Here is a 23,046-nt window from a genome sequence, read left to right on the forward strand (position 1 = left end):
TGCCTTAATAATAGTTTCTCATTAAATCCAGGCCAAAACTCTGTCTCTTGGAGTACAAAACACCAGCAATAGACAAGCATTAGCATAGTGAATGTGGGGAATTTAAAAGAAAGCAACTAATACAGCAATACAAATCTACAAATCTACAAAATATTTGAATGATGCTGCCTTTATCATTACAAAGCAAACAAATAAATAACAAGCCTAAACAATCCATCTATTTCCTTACCTTGATTCTTGTTGTAGTTTGAAACCACCCAACAAAAGGCCTATGTTCAAATTTTCTAGCATCCAATCACTGTCATATTTTTCATGAGATCATAAAAATTATCTCTCTTTCATTCTTGAGTTTTTATATGAGGGTGGTGTCCTATTCTCTTGGGATATTTCAAGAGAACGGAGGCATGTTTGCATAGAGCAGTGTATAGAACAGTTCAACTTCCGGCAAGCTTCGGATTATCTGAATAAACTTGTTTCGGCTCGGCTCCTCAAGCAGTTGCGGACCCAATTGCACAACGTGTGGCAAGAGCTTGGCCAGCGCAATGCCAGATGAGGGGCCGCCACCTCTCTCCTCCAACCCAATTTCCTCCATCAACACATCCACCACCTTCTTCAAGGATATATCCATGATGTTCCCAAAATCAGCACTGTAAGAAAAATGAACACAAGAAGAAATATGCAGAATAATTCTGTTCAGATTTGCAGAAATTAGAAATGAAATAGTCAGTTTCACAAAAAGAAGACCATTGATTTAGGCTACTGATATTCGCACTTCCATGTTTTGATAATGGGGCGAACTAACCTTGTCTTTTCTACTTTTATTATTTAACCAGCTCTTAAAGGCTATTAAAATTCTAAAAAATCTGAAGGTGAGTTCACCCCAATACCAAAACATGGTCGTGTACAGTCTGTAGTGTCATTTATTATCAACTATGAATTGTGGACTGAAAATTATATCACCATAAGTACATGTATATTCTAACAATAGCCAAATAAGGAAAAAAAGATATAAAACCTAAATAAAGATTTCATGTTAAATTCACCAAAAATCACAAAATAGTTTGCAAAGAAGTTTTGACATGGGATTTTTTTTAATAATAACAGATTAAGAAATTAACTTGCCAAAAGTCTACAGAAAACAGCTGAGCTTGCAGAGTTATACCTACTAAAATTGAACAGAAAAGAAAATTTTCTCAAAAAATTCCAATAATCATGAGCATATTGAAAGCATGAATTACACAAGAGAAAGTGATATTTTAGAAAAGGGATATAAATTTCTGAAAACTATCACACGGTAAAATTTCACAAATTTCCTGCAGCCGAAACTTTTTTTTTAAAAAAATTAATAGGATTTGACCAAAAAAGAAGCTTTTGGCCTGTAAATTTAAAAATAAAGCAACAAAAATAGAAGTAGCCCAAAAAGTACCATCATAGAATCTTCGTAAACCAAAATTTTATATTAATTATGTAAACCAGAGTTTCATTGAAAGGAGAAAGAACTCAATAATTCAGTTATACTGCAAAAATAATAAATAAAGAGATATCCATTAAATTTGTTTTTTGAAAAAATTAGTTCTTGTATTTTTTGGATGCTTTTTACAATTTCCTCACTGGCTGTTACAATTCCTCAAAAGCTATCTAACTGCCAATCAAAGAAGTTTAAAATAAAGAGATGAGAGGCTTGAGAGCCAATATCAACAGAAGGGGGTGCGGATATACATTCCCAAATAGAAATATCTTCATCGAATTCGTTTTTGAAAATAAAACTTGTATTTTTTGAGATGTTTTAGAGTTTCTAATGGAAAATATGCTTTTATGAACTCTTCCCCTTCTTTTTTTTAATAATTTTACAATGGGAGATGATATACAACTCCTTCTTCTGATATTCACCCCCCTCTCTGGCTTACACTTTTCTCATTAGTAGCTACAATTCCTAAAAAGCTATCAACTGCAATTAGAGAAGTTTAAAATAAAGATATGAGAGATGAGTGCAGATATATCTTCCTTTTACCAAGTGTTCTGACAACTTGCAAGCTTCCTCCCTTCATAATACTTTGCACGCCGTGAAGTCCAGTGCAGGTGGTACTACAAAAGTACCGCCCTTGATATTTGATCCAACAGCAGCCTCTTAAAAAAAAGGGCTGCTGTTGGAGCAAATATCAAGGGTGGTAAGTCCTACACTGGACCTCACGCTCGGGCACCATATAAAAACTCTTGCAGTATATACTTTAATGAGTTAATCCATTTTCCAAACAAGTACTCGGTACAAGTACCTAACTGGATCCGATGTTTTCCCCCCCACATCTCTTTCCAAACAAAAGAAAGTAGATCTTGGACCATCTCAAGTTTTCTTTGTTTTTTCTGTTTTTTTTTTTTTTTGTTTTCTTAAAGGATATTAGCAGTACTTTGTAATTTCCAAAATACCGCTAATATGGACAAAAAAAATGCCCTACCTACCTTGATAGAACGGCACGTGTCTCTGCCATGAGTTGCTCACGTCTGTTGATGTCTGGAAGCATCGATGAACCATAGAAATCATTGGAGGATGTGGCTGCTGATTGTCCATACACAATTACATTTTCAGGAAGCAAGTATGTCATCCAGTGATGTGGGCCCCCCACGCTCGTGAATGACTTCAGTATCTGTATGATAGTTTTGCGTAGTTGAGGAACGTTGAAAGGATCCCCCAACTGATTTCTGCCATGAAAATGACAAGAATATGTAATACAAATTTATGCTGGTGTCAACAAACACTGGAAATTGTGGGACGTATCGTCCTCGTGATGTATTGTGGCTTCCCCGTATATATAAAAAGTTATCTTCAGAAAAAAAAAACAGACACTAGAAAATTATCACTGATTCACCAATCTTTCCTTGCCTCTATTGCCATTACTTCCACCACCGCCATTGTTGTCACCAACATCATCACCATTTCTTAGTTTCAGAAATGCAACCTTCTAAAAAAATGCATTTTTTCGCTTCTATCAAGAAGAAAAAGACAAATATGTTCCTATCTTTAAGAAATTCATGTCTTGCCCAAAACAAATTCCAGTTCCAATCATTCAAAAAAATAAACAAATTTCAGTTCCATGCTCTTCCAATATTTTGGGTATTAAGCCATTTCAAATGTTTCTGGTGATCACAGTATAACACATTGCCATTTAAGCGTTTTTTGATGTCAGAGAGATGAACCAAAACCTAACAGTCACAGCACATTCACAAACTAACTATGGTAACATAAATCCTCAATGAACCAAATTAAAACAGAATCCTTCAGTATTGAGCAAAATGGCAGTGGCGGCCAAGAAACATGTTACTAGGAGTTGCTCAAATGAAATTTAATGTCCAAAAATGCACCCCTATATAACCCTATGATTGAAAGATGCAAATGTCTCTCCAAACAAGAGAGAGAAAAGAGACCCGGGGGGGGGGGGGGGGGGGGGGGGGGGGTGGTTTGGAAATTCTGAAAAAGTCCTCTCTTAAGAAAATTCTGGTTCCATATTCTTCCAATATTTTGAGTCTCAAGCCATCTCAAATATTTTCTGGTGATTGCAGAACAGCCCATGGTTCGCAGAATTGAGCTCTCTATTCACATGACAATCCTTGATGGCTGTAATTTTTCCAAATACAAGCCATTTTTTACTGTTTGACTTTCCTCTTAAATCAGGAGGAAAAGGAAAGTAGAGAAATGGGAATCTCTTTTCCTTTCATTCTACTTCTATAGCAAGTTCATCCACACAGACCCTAAAGCATTCTCATAAGGCTAGCAGCAAGTTCGTCATTCAAAAGTTCACAGAACTGATAGAAGAATGGGACGTGGACAGTAAATATTTTACTTACTCCTTAAGAACTTCTGTTGCCGCTCTCTGCATGTTTTGAATCAATGAAGTCAACCCATAATTGGAAAGATAATCAGCAGTTGCAAGAAATTCATACTGACCATGCCTGTCAAATGGGTCATTTTCATCCTGCATGACCACAATACAGCCACCATTAATGACAAAGCATCTCAAAATCAATAAATATGCCGTGAAGCAAGAGAACATACGTGTCAATGTGATTATGAAACCCGGACGCATGAAAAATCTCTCTTATACAGGGTTTATTACAGAAGCATTATGATGTAGCAACAGCGCCTTGCAATGGTCAATCTTCCCAATAGGTCATCAACAAATAATATAAAGAACTTAATAAATCTTCACTAGCTAGGAATCATATGATAGAATCACTTCAAGTGCAAAGTTTTAGGTGATCTGTAGCCCAAACAATATTCAATCAAGATATTTTCTCAGCGTATCATGTATGCATGCAATGCAGGGAAAATATCACCCTAGCATTTATAGTAACAAGGTAACCCTGATAAACAGGTAAAAGGAGTCAAGAACACTGAAAATGGCAGAAAACATGCACTATTGTATGCAATCATCCATAGAAGGTACAGCAATTAGCATGCCATTGTAAAGATGAGAAACAATTCAATTTACAGTAAATTGCTATTTCAGAGCAAAATGATGTGCATGAAATGGACTAGCATTAGCTACCTTGCTATACTCTAACATGCAGAAATGATAGAGCATACAATCAGCAACCAAACACAAAAGCACGGGGACAGCCATTGGCTCGCCACATCCTCAGGAATTCAAGCGATTTAGGATTCATGACCATATGGCCAGTTCATCATTCAAGATCAATAACAAAGGAACTTTCAGAAAATGTACAAAATTGTATGGATAAAGAATCCAATCCCTACCAGCTCCATGTAGTTGAAAGAAGGAAAAGACACGTTAACCCAGGCAAACACATACAGATATGCATGCCGTAATACTTGCGGATTGGTGTTAGAGAACCCCCCCCCCCCCCCCCCCCCCCGGGGCGACCACCACCACCACCACCCAAAACACACACATGCACAACTGCATCCATGCTCACAGACGGACACGCACCTGCAATTGCATGTGCAAATGTGATAACTGCAAGTGCACATGCCAGCAGATGCGGTTTACACACATGCACCCACATACAAGTGCATATCAATCTTTCTACAGGGGCTCTTGAACTAGAGAATACATGACATTTTTTTTCTTTTTTTTTTGGAAAAACTACATGCCTTTCCGGATCAATCTGGTCTCTTACTTAGTTGAGGTCAGTATCCAACACAAAACTGATATTAGGTTTAACATTATGGCACAAGGCTTTGTAGTTTGTACCATGACAGCCTCATGTTCCTGCCACTGCCTAACACTTAAAGTCTGTGTGGTTTATAAACTAACAATACCTTAAGCCATACATCTCAAAAGTTGATGATGCTAAGATTCTTTCTTTGTTCGATTTTCTGCAAATAAGAGTGAAGATTGTGAACCTTGACCTCCATGTTACATGGTTGGTGACTTGGTGCCATCACCACTAAAGTATAACTTCGAAGCAGGATCTGCCCAGTTGGGTTAATCTAGAGTGGAACATTCGATTTTCTGCAAATAAGAGTGAAGATTGTGAACCCTAACCTCCATGTTACATGGTTGGTGACTTGGTGCCATCACCACTAAAGTATAACTTAGAAGCAGGATCTGCCCACTTGGGTTAATCTAGAGTGGAACATGCAGGTGAAATCTAAAAGCAAATTTGATGATCAATTATGAACATCAAAATGAACAGATCAGATGAAAATACAACGGATTCCCGGATCAATATAGATGGATGCCATTTACACGTATAGAATCCTAGCAACAACCTATTCCATAGATATTTGGGCTGGAATTGACGAATAACCAATAACAATATTAGTGTTTATTAGGCTGTCGAATTGAAATCTAAATGGGGCGTGGCCAAGTGGTAAGGCAGCGGCTTTTGGTCCTGTTACTCGAAGTGATCAATAAAGTGATAATAAACTTGAAAAGTTGGGTAAACCCAAAACCAAATAGAGAAAACTCGTCACTATTCATCAAACTTCCAAAAAACACATCAAGAAAACATTATACATTATATAATATAGAAAGAGAGAGGGAGGGAGACGTACAGGCCCAAAATACCTTAAAACCTAGTTTAATCGTATCATTGGTACAAAGTTTCAGCCCCTTATATCAACTTAAATAAAGTCTACCGTTTATATTAAATAAACCCAAATAAAATAGAAAATGTATTACGTGTTGCTGCCCAAAACAATCTACTACCGAAAATGTATTACGTGTTGCTGCCCAAAACAATCTACTACCGAAAATGTATTACGTGTTGCTGCCCAAAACAGCCTACTACCTTTCACTAATTGGAAACATTCCAAGAAAAAAACTAATTGTATCCCTCTAAATTAACTTTCTAACTTTCCTAAACTCTAAGCCCATCTGCAACGTTTGTTGCCAAATAGAACCCAAAGAGACGTCTCGGATCTTAGAAACTTTTCAAATTGGAAAGATTCCAAATTATTTCCCAAAATCATTATTTGTGTATTTCATCCATGGAGCCTACGAAAACCTACTTAAACAATACCAAAAAACCAAATGAAACCCACAAAAAATCATTATAAATCATAACGACCAAGCCTACCATTTTTTGTGACTAATAAAGCTCTGTGCACACTATTAACATTAGTATGATGTTTCAATCTCTTTGGGTATACTTTTGGATCTTGGCAAACCATTTTCTTATCCTGAATCATCTTTTCTCAGTTATAGGCTTGTATGTGAGACCTTGCTTGCATCAGTTTCCATTTGGTTGGAGGAAATTGTAGAGTAGAAACTCATTCTTACTCTGACCTTGTCATCGATTACCTCCAGAGGTGATACGAGTATCTTTCGGATCAATAAATACTCTCCACATTTGTTTGGTTCATCTAATGCTAATGAGCCAATGGTGCTACTTTGATCTTTGATTCAAGAGTCATCCCATCTGCAATCCTCATGCACAGAAACTACCACACGAGCTATCCTGCAAAGAGAGCATTATTTACCTTCATTTTTATTTTTATTTTAATAATGGATGTATATAGATATTCAAAAAAGGAGGAACAACTAAAGCATGAACCAAGGAAGTCATGCAACAGATAAAAAGATGGCACATAGAACAGAAAAGCCCATTAGCCTAAACGTGGAGTGTCAAAAATAGTCAAGGATGGGAAATGAATTCCCTCTCTTGCAAGCTCATCTGACCTCTTGTTAGCCAATCCCCAGTCATGATGGAAGACAATTTCTCTGCCACCTAGGTTAGGTGATCCATCACTTCCTCAATGAAAACAATAAATCTCCAAGGGACTGAAAAGGTGACACAGCCACTAGATGACATTCTTGGAGTCTCCTACGATAATCAGTGGCTCAAGCAAAAGGTTATCCCATACTCTACACCAGCTCTAATCATTATAAACTCAACCGTGTTGGGGTTTGTAATCCTTGTTAACCCCAACCAAGCCACTCCCAGTCCCGCTGCTCCAGTGTGATGCTGAATAAGCCCGCCCACTCTGGCTTGGCCGGGGTTCCCTAACTGGGAGTCATCAAAATTCAGATTAAAGGAGCCCAATGGAGGAGGGACCCATCTAGAGGCTGGCCTATTCACCATTATCACACTACCTTTAAGGTTGGCCCCCTGCAGAGCTCTTCAATGCCATGGCCTAGACAATGGCCAGACTGAAAACCAAAGCACAAATCGCCTTACATGACCTCATTACTTCTTGGAACACCTTGTTTTTTATTTCCTTCCATAAAGAACTGAGGGCAGCCACCAAGCAAAGGTGCCACAATATCATGCCTTTTATCGAAAGCCCGAGAGCCCAAGACCCAATCACATCATCAAGGTTTTAAATTTTGGTTTTGGTTACAATCGCCACAGAAATAAAAACGTCTTGGTTTCGGTTGGAAATTTCAGTTGGAATACCTTATTGTTTCTTCCCTTCCATAAGGACATGAGGGCAGCCACCAAGTAAAGGCGCCACAATATCCTGCCTTTCATCGAAAGCCCGAGTGAGAGACCAAGACCCAATAACATCATCAAGATCTTAAATTTTGGTTTGGTTACAATCGCCACAGAAATAAAAACGTCTTGGAAATTTCAGTTGGAATACCTTATTGTTTCTTTCCTTCCATGAGGACCTGAGGGCAGCCACCAAGTAAAGGTGCCACAATATCCTGCCTTTCATCGAAAGCCCGAGTGAGAGACCAAGACCCAATCACATTATTGAACACCTAGTGACATGCGTTGTTGCATATGACTGATAATAATTTAGTATATACCGCTTTTCAAAAGTAGTTCAGATAAATATTTTTCATAATAAATTCACCACGCTTCACATGCAATTCATATAAATATAATTATGTAACACATGCGGATATAGTATACAATTAATACACTTATGGTTTTAGTTTTGGTGTGCATTTCAATTTCGGTATACGCTTCAATGTTGATTGAAATGAAAACATACCGGTCATTTCAGGTCATTTCGATAGAAATTCAAAACTATGATCATCGTTCGACCTGGTATTTGAACAAAAGTTTATTCATAAGCAAGTCAGCTTTACTACCAATGCCATTGGGAGTTGCATGTCACATGAACATCACTAAACTACCTGGTCAGTCATGTTATTGACCAATGACCAACTTGTAACATAAAATTAAAGGACATCTAAGCATTTTATCAGCACAGAGACCTAGTGGGAAAACTCTGAAGTTTTTGCTTCTGCATTTCTGCATATTTAAAAAGAAAACTCACGAAGGCTGACGCCGACACGTAGGAAGTCAGTTTCAGAAAGGAATGTACTCCAATTGCTCAAGTAAAGCAGCACATGTTACAAGTGTTAGAACCAAAATAAAAGACAAACAAATCCTAGATAAATATAATAGGACTTTCAGAGAGAAAGAAAGACGCAATTAGCCTACTTGAGAACTTCCCAAACCCCGAGCTGTGTTGATGTAGAGATGCCTTCCCAAGATGTTGACCTGAACTCTTATGTATAAGCTAAGCACTGTCATTGCCCACAATGACAATGATGTTCTGGTGAAACCTGACAAGCCACAAGAAAAAGGAACCAATTCAACCTTAAAACTAGTACTTTCAAAGAAAGCTAATAGGCCTTTTTATAGCTGAAATGCAATCAGTTATATGTTGAAATTATGAGAAAATTCAAAAGGGAAAGAATCATAAATAAGTCCAGAGAGGCGAGGCAAAATTAGTAACTAAATGAGAATATAAAGAAAAAAAATGAACTTTTTTTTAAATGGGTATTAAAAGTGAACATTAACCAATGACATACTAAGAATCTTGAGTCTTTCCCACAGCTCAAGCTTCTCCTTTTGTGTGATTGTGTTGGGATGACCCTTCCCTTGCCTTAGCCTCTCTGTCAACTGTGAAAGGTCCAACTCTTCGGATATCCGACAACGCAAATAGTGGATTGCATATGGCAATGTCATAGAATCTGATATTCTTTGAATGCTTTCAAAGTGGGTTTGCAATCTATTAACCAAAAAATGAATGGAAAAATAAAAATTAACATAGAGCAACCCAAAAAATGAACCCAAAAATATGGAAAAAAAAAAAAAAAACAACGACAGGGCATTGGGGATAGTAGTGATCTTAACTGGGCCTTGATAAGTTCATCAGCTTCTCTCTCGACATCATGTTCTCTCTCCAAATCAAAAAGCCTTTGTCTGTGAGAAGTATAAAGCTTATATAAAACATACCCACTTCCTAAAACTCCCACAGAAACAAAAACCTTCCTTTTATGCCTTCTCCAAAAATCCCTGTTTTTATTAAACACATACCAAGCCATTCAAACAAAAAAAAAGACCCAAATTAAAAGAAACAAATCATTTAAAACAACACAGATGAATAAAAGGGAAATAGAGACAACTAAAGACAAACTAACCTTAAAGAAAGCATGTTTTGATGTCAAGGAACCCAGAAATCCATGATTATATCTTCATTCCCTTGAAACCCATTTGGATTCGAAGCAAAATATATGGAAAGGAAGAAGATAATTGTCGTTTATCCTAATGGGGTTTTAAAGAAAACCCACGAGTAAAAACGAAATATAAAAGGTGAGAGAGCAGAAGAGCTTTTGAAACCCTCGTCTTTGGTAAGATAGAAGAGAAGAAGGCCAGTGTGGTAGTTTGTAATTTGATTTTCCTTTCCGTTTTTTTTTTTTTTGCACAGATTTCAAAGAAATTATATTCAAGCAATCGCGCGATATTATTATTACGAGAAATTGTTGGAACGTAGGGCTCAGAAACTATGACTCGGCTTGACTCGTTGAAAAGTGAGTCGTTTGTATTTGACTCGCTTGTTTCCCTTCAATAGAGACTATTTCTGGCTTTGTCTCGTATGCTCTCGTTTGATCCTTTGTTTTTTATATGGGTGGAAATACCTAATTTTAAGGTATTAAGGACTTGGCCCAACTCAATAGACCACATGTAGCTCCGCCCCTGTTTCCAGCTAGACGGAGCTTTCCTAAGAAAGCCTTTTTCTTTCAATTCTTAAGGCTTTGTCATGGTTCGCCCCTGTTTCCAGCTAGACGGAGCTTTCCTAAGAAAGCCTTTTTCTTTCAATTCTTAAGGCTTTGTCATGGTTTGGTTCATCATATAGGAGAAGAAAAGAAGAGTGAGTCTTTTTTCTCTTTTTGATTGATTTCTTTTTTTAAAATTAGAGGAGTGCAACACCAGGACATCCAGGAGGTCACCTATCCTAGTACAATTCTCGCCCAAACACGCTTAACTTCGGAGTTCTAATGGGATTCAGTGCATTTGTGCTAGTATGATCGCACCCTTGAGTGAGTCTTCTTTCACTTTATTCGAGGGAAGCGAATAAAGTGAAAGAAATATATAATACTTTGATACTTGCTGAGTTCTAATGGGATTCAGTGCATTTGTGCTAGTATGATTGCACCCTTGAGTGAGTCTTTTCTTTCACTTTATTCGAGGGAAACGAATAAAGTGAAAGAAATATATAATACTTTGATACTTGCTATGTCGGCACTTTATGAAATGACCAAAAAGCCCTAACTTTTCTCTCTCTTCGAAGGCTTATTTTTCTCATTAAACTTGGCCTCACTGTGGCGGTTGATCTTATTAGCAACTATGAGCCCAAACAAATGGAACGAGGTCCAAGCTAAAAATGTTCCAGTTGAGAATGGAGCTTCACCTCTATCGTATTTATGTTTGAATTCTAAAAAACAAGTTTGACCCAAGATACAGAAATAAATCTACCTTATTATATGGATTATCCTCCTACTTAAAATCATGAAAATCACATAATTTTGTAATTCAAGAAGCTATATATTAGAGGCTCGCCTGAAAACAGCCCAGGCCGAGTTTAGTTTAACCTAAAAACCAATTTTTTATTCGCAGTCATTCACGAGAGAGTGAAAGGGCTGAGTCTTTTATGACTAACAGGGTGAAATGGACTCTACATATTCAGGCCCTGTTTGTTTCGGATTTTGAGAACCAATTGTGAGTTCATAAATGATTATTAGATACAAATTTACATTTAGGCCTTTTTTTGCTTTGAATTTTGCCAACCGATTGTGAGTCCAAAACTGATGTTTAATTTATGTTTAATTTTCAATCCAATAATTAGTTTTGGAATCACAGTATGTTCTCAAAATACAAAACAATCAGGCCTGAGTGAAGTCCCTTTACTACAAAAAGGGTGTCAGCTTGTCGTCATTAACATATATTTTACATCAACTATAACTACTTGTACCATCCTTTTTTTTTTTTTTTTTGAGAAAAGTATAGAATGAGTGGCATAGTTTCAAGTAATTATGGATTTCAAGTACCTTTTAAAACAAGAATTAAACACGGGTGATTCTTCAAAAAGGGGTGGGAAAAAGACTCCAATACCCTTCTAACAGACTCCTTGTATGTTGCCCTTCCCGATGGATGAGAACGTCAATCATTATCATCAAAAAGCGTTAAAGTTGCCTACTTTTCACAGAGCGCATTCTTATCTTTTGGTTAATAAAGGCTAACGTCTCTTTTGGCTTTGAACGGCAACGTTATTAAACATTTTATTATTTCCCACGTCTCTTTTAGCTTAAAATGCCACCGGATTCTTGAGTATGCCGCCGGATTTAAGAAACACCCATCGTTCAAAGATATCAAGTACGCCGTTGGATTTTAGAGTACGGCACCGGAATATCGAGTAGGCTACCGGATTTTCTGGGTTCAAACATGTGTTCCAAAATTGATTTAATTCATCTGAAGAGCCGTTTTGGATACACGGATTTTAGAATATTGGATTTCTTCAAACTTGTAGAGGGGAGACCGGAGACCGCCGTCTGTACATCTCAGTCATACGATCTGAGTCTCTTCATCTCCTACCCTCCTTAGCCCTCTCTCACTGCTTGACAAACTTATATTGAATGGAAAAAAAAACAAAACAAGATTGACCTCACTCCTAATAAGGCTTTTCAGTTAAAGACTTAATCTAACTAAGCATATAAATGGTAAAACATAAAACTTTTAACTTTCTAGTTTAGTAGTTTAAATGAAAGACAACTTATTCCAACCAAAAAAAAAACTTGCCCGTAACAAAGTCCTATCACTTGGATTCGTCCTCATATACATATCCTTTCTTCTTTGGTCTCCACAAAAGGCTGAAAATCGTAACTCCACCACTTTTCAGAGATAGTAAGCAATATTCACCAAAACCAGTTTATTAGACAGCATCTATCCACCAAAAATTTGGATAATTTTTCCTTCTAGTCAAAGATAAAGAATTAAAGAAAAGAAAAAACTGAATATATAATACAAATACTCACATGGATTTTGCAAGACAAGGCCATTGATTACTCCTCAAAGCAATAAATTGATTGCAATATTGGCGAGGTTGATTAATATCAACACCGATTGGAATAAATCTTCGAATCCACGAAGAGCTATTCTTCGAATCCACGAAAAACGAGATAAACAACTTTCTCTACCAAGAAAGAAGAAAATTTCTTTATTTCATAAAACAAACAATGTAACAACCCTTGCCCATAGGCTTTTATAAAATCACTAACCTCTTCTCCAGGTAAATCCCTACTTTCTAAAATTATTTGAAGCCAATTCCTAAATTAGACTCAACTTCTATTCCTAATTGAACTAAATTTCTAAATCTAAATGGACTCAAATTATAAGAAAAGGCAACTGTCTAAAACTACCTAATAGCTAGAAGGAAACAAGTAACTAAATAAAGAAACTCTATTTATGCCCACTTCATATACGTATTGGATTCTTAGGACACTTTCTAATTTTTAACTTTGCAGCCAAAAGTAGTGGCCACTTCAAATATTGTCCACAAAATTCCCTGTTCTACACTAGAAAAAGAAAGTACGATATTTTACAAGATACAAAAAATTGGAGCTTCCCTTTATTGGTTTTGAGAAAGCTGTTGGTGGCTCCTTAAAGATGCCACTGCTTGCAAGTTGCAACACACTGGAGATTCAAGCCACACCAGCCTGAAAATCTAAAAGAAATACCGGTACAGAGTTGAAGAATACATTACCTCGATCGAGCAAACCAGTCATATACTCAATTCAGAGGTAAAACATGGCTCAAAAAGAAACATTATTGGCACCCGCCCAATGAAGAGTTCCACTGTTCAAGAAGCTTAGTCATTGATTCCTCAAACTTCTGTGCTTGAGGCCCTGGCTTCAAGATATTAACATCGTCCCACCGAGAGCATGGACCCATCCACCAATTCCTCCGACCCGAACACCATGCGCCGGGAACAGCTCGATTGGGCCCGCGCTTGAGTATCTTTTCATCAACCATGTTCAGCACTGGATCGTCTTTATGAAACTGTCTAGCAAAAGCTGCTCCGCTCTGCACCATTTTGTCATAATGGGTGACATTGAGGAATTGGGGTTCCATTTGGGGAGGGTTGTCCCACATGATGTATCTCAGATCATTGTTGACGGTCAGGTTTTTGAAATCTGGAGAATTGCAGATGACGGAATGAAAATAGCCTTCTTCTGATAGCAATACATTGGCAAAATACAAGAGAAGCGTCCGAGGGAGGTTATCCCAACCCAAAATACAGAATTTCATGAAAGACCGGCTGAGAATAACCCATGGGGAACCTGTTGGGAAAAAGGGGCAGCTCATTGTGTCAATGTCACTAGCATGAATCTATGGAAGAATGCTAAGGGCACTCATGTGTGTAAAATGGAGGGCAATATTTGTGCACCCATTAGAAGAAACCGTGCAATGTAGAAACCTATGAACCCCCTGAAGAGCGGTGCCGTGAAAGGAATTTGAAATTGCAGAAATCCAGAAACAGAATTATAAGGAGGTGAAAATTTGCCTGTGAAAAATTTGAAAGCTTCGGGGGTTGGTCGATTTTCGGTAGCATGAAAGATTTGGCTCTTCCTTGCCAAATAAAGCCCCGGATCAACTACAACTGGCTGGACCCTCTGGTATCTGCAAGAACAGAGTTGTAAATACCAATTTGGTTCAAACTGGGAGGAGGTGATTTGGATTTGTGACGAAAGAAAAATGTAATTTGAACTGGAAAGCAGTATGTCATACTCTTTCCACCCGAGGTCACTGGTGTGATCAATGAAGTTGAGGTCCCGTGGCAGAGTAGAGAAGACATGGAATAAATCTGAAACAGAAAATAAAAAGAACATGTGAATAATTTCTTTTCGCAGCATTACTTTGAAAGAAAGAAGGGATGAAGTATGTGTGTGCGCGCGCACGTGCGCGCATGTGTTAATATAAAGTTTTGTTGCAATATAAATTCAAAACAAAGCCATAAAGACTACCAAAAATCCAATGCAATTAGAAGTAATACTAATTAAGAAAAATCAACCTTAAGAATAGCAACAACGAAGAATAATCAGTGAAATCATAAAATGTTACAAGTTTGAATCTTTTGAAAGGCCTCCAGCTACACAAATAGAAAAAATGGGTGCGTCCTGAGCCATTTTCCCACGCAAGGTGGCCCCAGTAACAACATTTCTTTTTCACATACTAAACGCGGTCTTTCTCATTCTGAACCTATATCTTACATGTGAAGTTTTGAATATTTTCTTCATCATTTTGAAACTGGTGAAATTTTAAATCTTTTGATTCTTCACATACGCCAGCAAGCCCACAATATCCAAATAATATGGCACTATGGTCATAGTTCCAGATACAAGGTTTACTTCCACGATAGAACCTAAATTGACAGTAATCTTGAGGATGTAGTATGAAAGAAACGAGACAAATGAATAAAGGTACAGCTTTTAGCTATCTGCTTTCCGCCACCACCACAAGGTTGTGAGTACAATCCAGGTTACCTAACAAAAAAATGCTATCAGATATCTGATATCTCAGACTGCAATTCATTTCCCAGTTAAACATATTGCAAAGGGTTGCCCCACGTGTTAAATGCATTTAAACGATGCAAGGAGAATGAGGAACCAAGTGACTGAAATAAGAAAGGAAATCTTAGTGTTACGATTTTTGAATCTCAAGATTATCACTTCTAATGATTATAATATCATTGACATAAACCAAAATCAGAACTGTACCCGGTTGTGCATCCCTAATGAAGAGAGAATTATCAGACATACTTCTTTTATATCATCTTTGCTTGAGAGCTCGATGAAGTTTTTTTTAAACAGGTTCTTTCTGCTTGTTTCAAACCATAAATAGCCTTCTTGAGCTTACAAACAAAGCTATCTCCATCTACAACCCCAAATCCTAATGGTTGCTCCATGTAAACCTCTTCTTTCAAGCACCCACACATAAAAGCATTTTTAACATCCATATGGTGGAGTTTCCATCCAAATAATTAGTGTAAAGGCAAGACAAATCTTACCATAGTTGCCTTAATGCCCAGGATGAATGTCTTGTCATACTCTAGTCTGTGATGTTGATTGTTGCACTTGGCCACTACTCTTGCCTATATCTGTCTACAATACTACTTGTATTCAGCTTTAGCTTATATACCCATTTGCACCCCTCTATATTTTTTATCTGCAGGCAGCTACTACCTCACATATGCCATTCTTTCAACCCACTCAGCATTGACAAATAAATTTGCAAACATACATGGCTCAACATAGATGGCTCATCATTGACAAATAAACATGCAAACACAGATGGCTCAAGTGTCAAAGGGATGGCTCAACTATCTTTAATTACTCAAATAGTTAATGCATGTTTATGTGTGCTTTGTTGAGTGTAATATTTTGAATATGACTGCATAATGCCACTTTGACAGTTACAATCAATATTGTAAGAACATTGTATGACATCATCAACATACGAAGAGGGAGTAGAAATAGGTGCCATATCTCTAGACATCTCTAGCTTAATTTCACCACCAATGTTTGGAAGGTCATAGAAATGTGACTCGTCAAAAGAAATATGCATGAGATTAGAACCTTATGCTGAGAGAGAGAGAGAGAGTAGCACCTATACCCCTTGCGCTCATCATTGTAGCCAACAAAGATGTCATGTGATCGACTTGGGAGAGAACTTGCAACTAACAGCTAGAACATGAACATAACAAATGCAACCCCCGTGAATAAAGTATAGCGTAGTCTAGAACAGTCCCTATAAGAATCTGGAAAGGAGAACAACGACTTAGAATCAAGGAAAGCATATCAGTCACATGTGTAGTAGTGTGGAAAGCCACAGTCCATATGTGTTGTGGGGCTTTGGAGTGGGGAAGCATAGAAAGGGGAAGCGTAGAAAGAGTAACCTCAATGATATCCCCGTGTTTTCACTCTGCTCATATGGAGTGTACGAATAAAGGAATTGTTGCAAGTTGCCAGGTGAGTATCAAAAGTCCCAAAAGGCAAGAGATTTACCACCCCCATCACTCCTTAGATGCTTAATATGAGTATATTCAATTCAATTCAATCCATTCTTTCTTTCGGCTTAAGAAAGCCAGGCAAGAATCTCATTTTTTTACCACCCCCATCACTCAGTAGCAAGAGTCTGATAATGAGAAAAGCAAAGAACAAATTGAGCATCAGACAAGTAAAAGCAACAATGGAGTAGGAAGTTTTAATTTCATTAAACGAAGGAAACAAGAGGTCAAGGGGTTGATTGAGTTGAAAATTGGGACACAATTTTTGTACTCAAAAGCATTTCTACATGAAGAAACAATAAAGGATTGTGATGGGACACTAAGTGGTGGGGTTGAGACCCAGGTGCTTTCCTTTTTGAACTAGCTCGAGAAGAAAGGAGTGGCTATCTGTGGGTTAGGGTTTGATAATGGAGGAGGTATCTTGAGTTCCTTATACGCATATCCTTATTTCCCAGCTAATGATTCAGGTGTGAAGTAAATTTGGGTTTACATATTGGGAGTATCGTTGCATGCATGGTTTATATCCACCTTCAAGATGATCAACACTATAGTTGGCAAGATGGTGGACATTGATGAGAAGTCGATCGTGCGGACCAAGTTGGATAGACCAAGAATCAGGATCCTTTTGCAGGAATGACACGATATACATTGAGTGATACGAGTTACAGTTGTGGATTCCCATCACAGTTAAGGAGTAAAGAGATGCCAAAATCAATATCAGCTGTGGATTTGCAGAAATGGAGAAAGATGGAGTTTCAAGACGTTGTAGAATGCAAAAGGAAAGATGCGGAGGTCATCTCGAACCAAGAAGGGGCAAAAGGTTGAAGACAATGATGTGGCAAGGTGAACAGAGGTGTGGCAAGGTGAACAGAGGAATTTTTTTAATGCAGGGCAGAGATCGTTCACATCTGATGAGAGAAATTCCGCATGTCCAAAATTTCAAAAACCTCAGTTTCTGGTTTGTTCCAGCAGGTTATTTATTATCTATTTGCAGAATACTGTTTTCTACAATTCTCCCAAATTTAGTCAGATGGTGATCATAGGATTTTCAGTTTATGAGCATTCCTGTTTCCAGAAATTTCTGTATGTTGTAGGTCATTGACTGCTTTTGCAAGTGCTTTATTTAAGAAGGATTGTAATAGCAGGTTGGAGGCTGTAAACTATAGCCCCATAATTCCATCATTCATCCATCTCCATATCCATGTCTGGGAACCTTCGTTCCATGTAAAAAAAGAACAAACATAATAAAATAAGTAATATTGAATCCATGGACCAAAGTAACTTCATCCGAAGATGGTGACCGAGCATCAAAATTACCTAGCAAGTGATTTACCTCACTCTGCATGGCTTTTGAATTGTGATTCAAAGAAAACTAGAAGAATAATTAGCAAGAATTTGTGATCCACTTTGCTGTAACCAGTGGTCCAGTGCACACTTCACAATACACAGGGAGAGGATGGAGTTGGTAACTATGACATGCACCCAAAAAACGGTGGCCCAGTGCACGAGGCTCAAGCCATTGCGGGGTCTGAGAGGCAGTTTCCATGACTCGAACCCGTGACCACCAGGTCACAATGAAGTTGGTAACTATGATGTGCACCCAACACACTATTTTTGTATTTGTAAGAAGGGGAAGACAACTTTGTATTCGAGCTTTGCATAGAGCCTAAATGATCGGAAACTAGCAGATGTTTGACACATTGGACAAAGGGACCAAGGGATGCACAACTACGAAATCGGATGTATCTTAGAAATATGGCAGGCTAATTGCATGTTGACAAAAACAACAAAGGCAGCTAGCCTGAAAACTCCAGTGAGCTGACGAGATGTTGAAGAAAAGTTATTAAGAATCAACAATACAAGAGACAGAAAACTAAGCTAAAAAAATGAATCTAAATAAGCTACTTTGCCATACTGGACTTAAAGGTAAAGTGAAGAAAATGACGAGATACGTTAAATGATATGTTTTTATTTATATGCTGAAGGCATATAAATAATTCAGTATCAGTTGCCTCGTATAAAGGAATGATTTAATACATTTTTTAAGGGAAAGAACGGAAATATTGCAATCATAACTATTGCATGACATTACGTATTCCGTGGGAACAAAATGGAGCTACATATAAACAACTAAATCATAGTCTGCGTAAGTTCAGACTACTACAAACGAAAACTTGTCTTCATTTCCCCCAAGAAGATCACTACAAATGATGGAGCTTTATATAAACAACAAATGGAGAAGATCTTCGTTCTCCAGCAAGTGGAGCTACATAAAAACAACCAAACAGAGAAGATCTTCGTTTTCTAGCAAGAAGATATCAAATTTTATGATGAGAACCATCATAATTAGCATACTGCATACATTACATATTTTGAGGGAACAAAATGGAGCTACACAAACAACTAAATCATAGTTTGGGTAAGCTCAGACTACTATAAATGAAAACTAAAATGAAGGGGAAATGATAACATGGACAGAGACGATCTTCATTCTCTAGAAAGAACATATCAAAGTTTATGATAAGAACCATCATAATTAGCATAACTAATTCCAATTAGGGCTGAGGCTCATGCCCTAAAAGTTAAGACATCAGGATTGCACTATGAATAGCAAAGAAATTAATGTAATTGTACTCAAAAGGGAAAACAAAAGAAAAAAAATAAAGAGAGACCAAGTTTGATAGAGAAAACTCCAATTCCCTCAAATTTGCATAGTTCAGCTTTTCCCATAGAAAACTAAAACAGAACAAAGTCCTAAATCTCCAGTGAATAAATAATTTTCCATCACAAATTAGGATCAGAAAATTTACCTAATTTTCTCAAGTATAACTCAATGAATCGAGAACAGAGCATTCAAAATCAAAGACCTCAGTCATTTCGAAAAAGAAAAAAATCAAAGACCCCAGAAAAAATAAAGCTGTGTTTCTTTTAAAATCAGCTAATGTGCGATAATTAAAGAAAGGAATAATTGCACTAACTCAGCTTGTCGTTTCTTTTCTAATTGGCTTGTGAGAGCTTTTGGGAACTGTAATAATCTTTGACAGCTCTTTAAATAATAAAAGACAAGACGGGTCAGTGCAATTATTAAAATATGGTTGCAGGCATTCCCAACCAAAAACCAAAAAGAGGTAAAGAGACCCAATTCTCCTAAAGAGACCCAGTACTCCTAATCAAATAACAAAGAGCAAAAAATCCCAATACTCCAAAAACGTCAACAATAAAAATAGAAAAAAAAAAAAAAAAAAAAAACAGCTGAATCACATACCATCCTGCGTAACCAGAGGATAATCCAAAGCACTCAAGGTGATGAACCAATCCCATCCACCATCAATCCTCATCATAATCGCAGCAGCACGAAGTGTCGCGGCAAGGATCGAAGAACCCATATATGTGAGAGCATCCGCATTGCCAACAACATCAACATTCTCAAATGCGTGTATTGCGGGAACTGCCTGGACCGATGAGGCTAGCTCATGGCGCTCCTTGTCGGAAGCATCGGAGCTGAGGTGGAGGAGATAGAGGTTTCGAGGGTGGTAGACGGCGAGCAAGAGGCGGAGAATTTGGTCCTTGTGGCCGTGATTGCCGTAGATATAGTAGGCGAAAGAGGGAGGGGAATTGGAAGAGGAAAGGGAAGGGAAAGGCTTACGAGAGGAGAAGGCGAAGGAGGCGGAAAAGCCGGAGATGGCGGAGAGGAAGAGGAAGAGGGAGATGAACACGGCGGAGATGAGTGTGAAGAGCCATTTCTTCTCGCCTGCTGCCATGGGTGGAAGAGTAGGGTTTGGTGATGGGGCATGGAATTAGGGTTAGGGTTAGGGTCAAATTTCACTGGCAGAGGGGGAGATTTTTCAATTTCTTCTTATTCTTCTTCTTCTTCCACTATCCACTGGTTGAGGTTGTAAGGCCATGGATTAGGGTTAGGGTGAGGGTTTGCGAGAATTTAGCTTCACAGGTTGGATAATTAGGGTTAGGGTTATGATCAAGGAAGATCTCCTCAATTTCCTCTTCTTCTTCTTCCACTATCTGAGGGTTCGAGAGAATGTCACTTTGAAGGTGGAAAATTAGGGTTAGGGTTAGCTTTTGGGTTTCGGGGAGATAGGAATTGGAGACGAATTTGGATTTCTCTTCGTTGCTTTTTCTTTTTCTCTGTGTTTTTTGCGTAATTGTCAATGTACTTGCGTGCTACGGACGGAGTGAGAGAGATAGGACGGTACGGAACTTGCAGGGAGTGAAGATTCGTTGGGAAGAGGGGATGGTCTGTATCCAATGACGTGGCAGAAAGTGATTGGTCAGGTTGATGGGGCTGATTAATGTGGATCTGCCTATCTGGGACCTAGTGAGAGTTACATTCCGACTAGTGAGACATACATTCCGCCTAATACCTCGCTAAGACTTGATTAATGTTTTTAAGTTTTCAATGGAAGTGGACCCACTTTTCTTCCGATAAATTAATAAATTATAGCACAATTAGTCAATTGTCGTTGGGAAGTGATATACGCGTTCCTTTCTTTTACTTAGGACAGCCCCTGTAACCATTAGTCGTTTCCACTAGAGTGGGCTGTCCCAGGTTAAAAAACCGAGTCGAAATTAGGAAGGCCCCATTCAAGACTGGAACATATGTTACAAGGCTCAGGGAAGAAAAGTAGGTGAATTTTCTATGGTGATTATATAAATCTATCTAATACAATAAGCTAGGATGAAAAGAGGAGAGTTTTTTCCTTCTTTTTTTTAAATCACATGAGAATTACACGTCACATTTTTTTTACTTTTTTTAACAAATGCACCCATTCAACTCATATAATTTCAATCTGACCCCCCCTTATGCTTTTAACAAAGGCACCCATTAAATCATATAATTTCAATCCTACCCCCTCCTTTATGCTTTTAACAAAGGCACCCATTAAAGCCATGTAATTTCGATCTTACCCCCTCCTTTATGGTTTTATAGGGTGATCTTGACCATCCGATTTAAGATAAGAGGAATTATGGAAACATCTATAAATTGGAGGGCTATGATCGGCCTATGGAAATGATTTTTGGGGCACAACCTATTTATGTTGTGTTCCATCACATGGATGGTTTGGATCAACCTATGACGTGGTCCGTACAGTTTTTTAATAAAAAATCTATAGGGTGATCTTAACCATCCGATTTAAGATGAATTATGATCCTAGATTGGAGGGCTAGGATCAGCCTATGGAAATGATTTTTGGGGCACAAACTATTTATGTTGTGTTCCATCACATGGACGGTTTGGATCAACCTATGACGTGGTTCGTACAGTTCTTTGTCGGTCCGTGCATCGCACGGGGTTTTTACTAGTCTACTACTATAAGCTGGTAGGAAAAGAAGAGAATTTTTTTATGTTTTTTGAAAATTATATGAGAATTACACATCACTTTTTTTTACTTTTTTTAACAAATACACCCATTCAACTCACAAATTTTCAATCCTACCCCCTCCTTTATGCTTTTAACAAAGGCACCCATTAAAGCCATATAATTTCAATCTTACCACCCTCCTTTATGGTTTTTTAATAAAAAATCTATAGGGTGATCTTAACCATCTGATTTAAGAGGAATTATGGAAACATCTATAGATTGGAGGGCTAGGATCAGCCTATGGAAATGATTTTTGGGGCACAACCTATTTATGTTGTGTTCCATCACATGGACGATTTGGATCAACCTATGACGTGGTCCGTACAGTTCTTTGCCGGTCCGTGCATCGCACGGGCTTTTTACTAGTATACTATATAGGAGAAGAGAAGAGAAGAGAATTTTTTGAATTTTTGGAAATTCTATGAGAATTACACATCACTTTTTTTTTACTTTTTTTAACAAATGCACCCATTCAACTCACATATTTTCAATCCTACCCCCTCCTTTATGCTTTTTAACAAATGCACCCATTAAAGCCACATAATTTCAATCTTACCCCCCTCCTTTATGGTTTTTTAATAAAAAAATCTATAGGGTGATCTTAACCGTCCAATTTAAGATGAATTATGGAAACCTCTATAGATTGGACGGCTAGGATCAACCTATGGAAATGATTTTTGGGGCACGACCTATTTATGTTGTGTTATATCACATGGACGGTTTGGATCAACCTATGACGTGGTCTGACAGTTCTTTGTCGGCCCGTGCATCGCACGAGGATTTTTACTAGTGTGTGTGTGTATATATATATATATATATATATATATATATATATATATATATATATAAGGAAAAAGATTATACGCTTGAAGCGCATTTCCTTATATACGCTTGAAGAGAGAG

General features: G+C 37.7%; 2 protein-coding genes and 1 pseudogene across 3 annotated transcripts; all 3 read right to left on the reverse strand.

Annotated features, from left to right (window-relative positions):
* LOC143846337 (peroxisome biogenesis protein 3-2-like) lies at window positions 1–10,302 on the reverse strand. 2 transcript variants are annotated; one of them, XM_077354769.1, is made up of 7 exons: window positions 9,843–10,302; window positions 9,556–9,624; window positions 9,231–9,430; window positions 8,857–8,981; window positions 3,841–3,968; window positions 2,458–2,697; window positions 1–647 (listed from the first exon to the last, which is right to left on the reverse strand). In XM_077354769.1, the coding sequence occupies exons 1-7, from the start codon at window positions 9,854–9,856 to the stop codon at window positions 389–391; spliced, it is 1,035 nt and encodes a 344-aa protein (XP_077210884.1). In that variant the 5' UTR covers window positions 9,857–10,302; the 3' UTR covers window positions 1–388. The 2 variants fall into 2 exon arrangements, with proteins under 2 accessions (XP_077210884.1, XP_077210883.1); XM_077354768.1 differs by having other exon boundaries at window positions 9,556–9,717.
* A 318-nt stretch (window positions 10,303–10,620) lies between these two features.
* Window positions 10,621–10,738, reverse strand: LOC143847599 (5S ribosomal RNA; annotated as a pseudogene).
* Window positions 10,739–13,144: 2,406 nt separating this feature from the next.
* On the reverse strand, window positions 13,145–21,057 carry LOC143892773 (beta-glucuronosyltransferase GlcAT14A-like). Its single transcript, XM_077397635.1, has 4 exons — window positions 20,031–21,057; window positions 14,488–14,563; window positions 14,264–14,379; window positions 13,145–14,039 (listed from the first exon to the last, which is right to left on the reverse strand). The coding sequence occupies exons 1-4, from the start codon at window positions 20,524–20,526 to the stop codon at window positions 13,525–13,527; spliced, it is 1,203 nt and encodes a 400-aa protein (XP_077253750.1). The 5' UTR covers window positions 20,527–21,057; the 3' UTR covers window positions 13,145–13,524.
* Between the last annotated feature and the right edge of the window lie 1,989 nt (window positions 21,058–23,046).

Source organism: Tasmannia lanceolata, unplaced genomic scaffold (genome assembly GCF_043159265.1).
Source record: "Tasmannia lanceolata isolate RefF3 unplaced genomic scaffold, GAP_Taslan_0.1 ptg000015l, whole genome shotgun sequence".
NCBI lineage: Eukaryota > Viridiplantae > Streptophyta > Magnoliopsida > Canellales > Winteraceae > Tasmannia > Tasmannia lanceolata.

Coding starts and splice junctions, on each gene's coding strand:
- LOC143846337 (XM_077354768.1), bottom strand. Junction 9,431..9,555: donor GATGAACTTATCAAGGCCCA/GTTAAGATCACT, acceptor TTTGGTTAATAG/ATTGCAAACCCACTTTGAAA. Junction 2,698..3,840: donor GCAACAGAAGTTCTTAAGGA/GTAAGTAAAATA, acceptor TTTTCATGGCAG/AAATCAGTTGGGGGATCCTT.
- LOC143892773 (XM_077397635.1), bottom strand. CDS start 20,526: ATGGCAGCAGGCGAGAAGAAATGGCTCTTCACACTCATCTCCGCCGTG. Junction 14,380..14,487: donor AGTGACCTCGGGTGGAAAGA/GTATGACATACT, acceptor CTGTTCTTGCAG/ATACCAGAGGGTCCAGCCAG. Junction 14,040..14,263: donor AGCTTTCAAATTTTTCACAG/GCAAATTTTCAC, acceptor TTTTCCCAACAG/GTTCCCCATGGGTTATTCTC.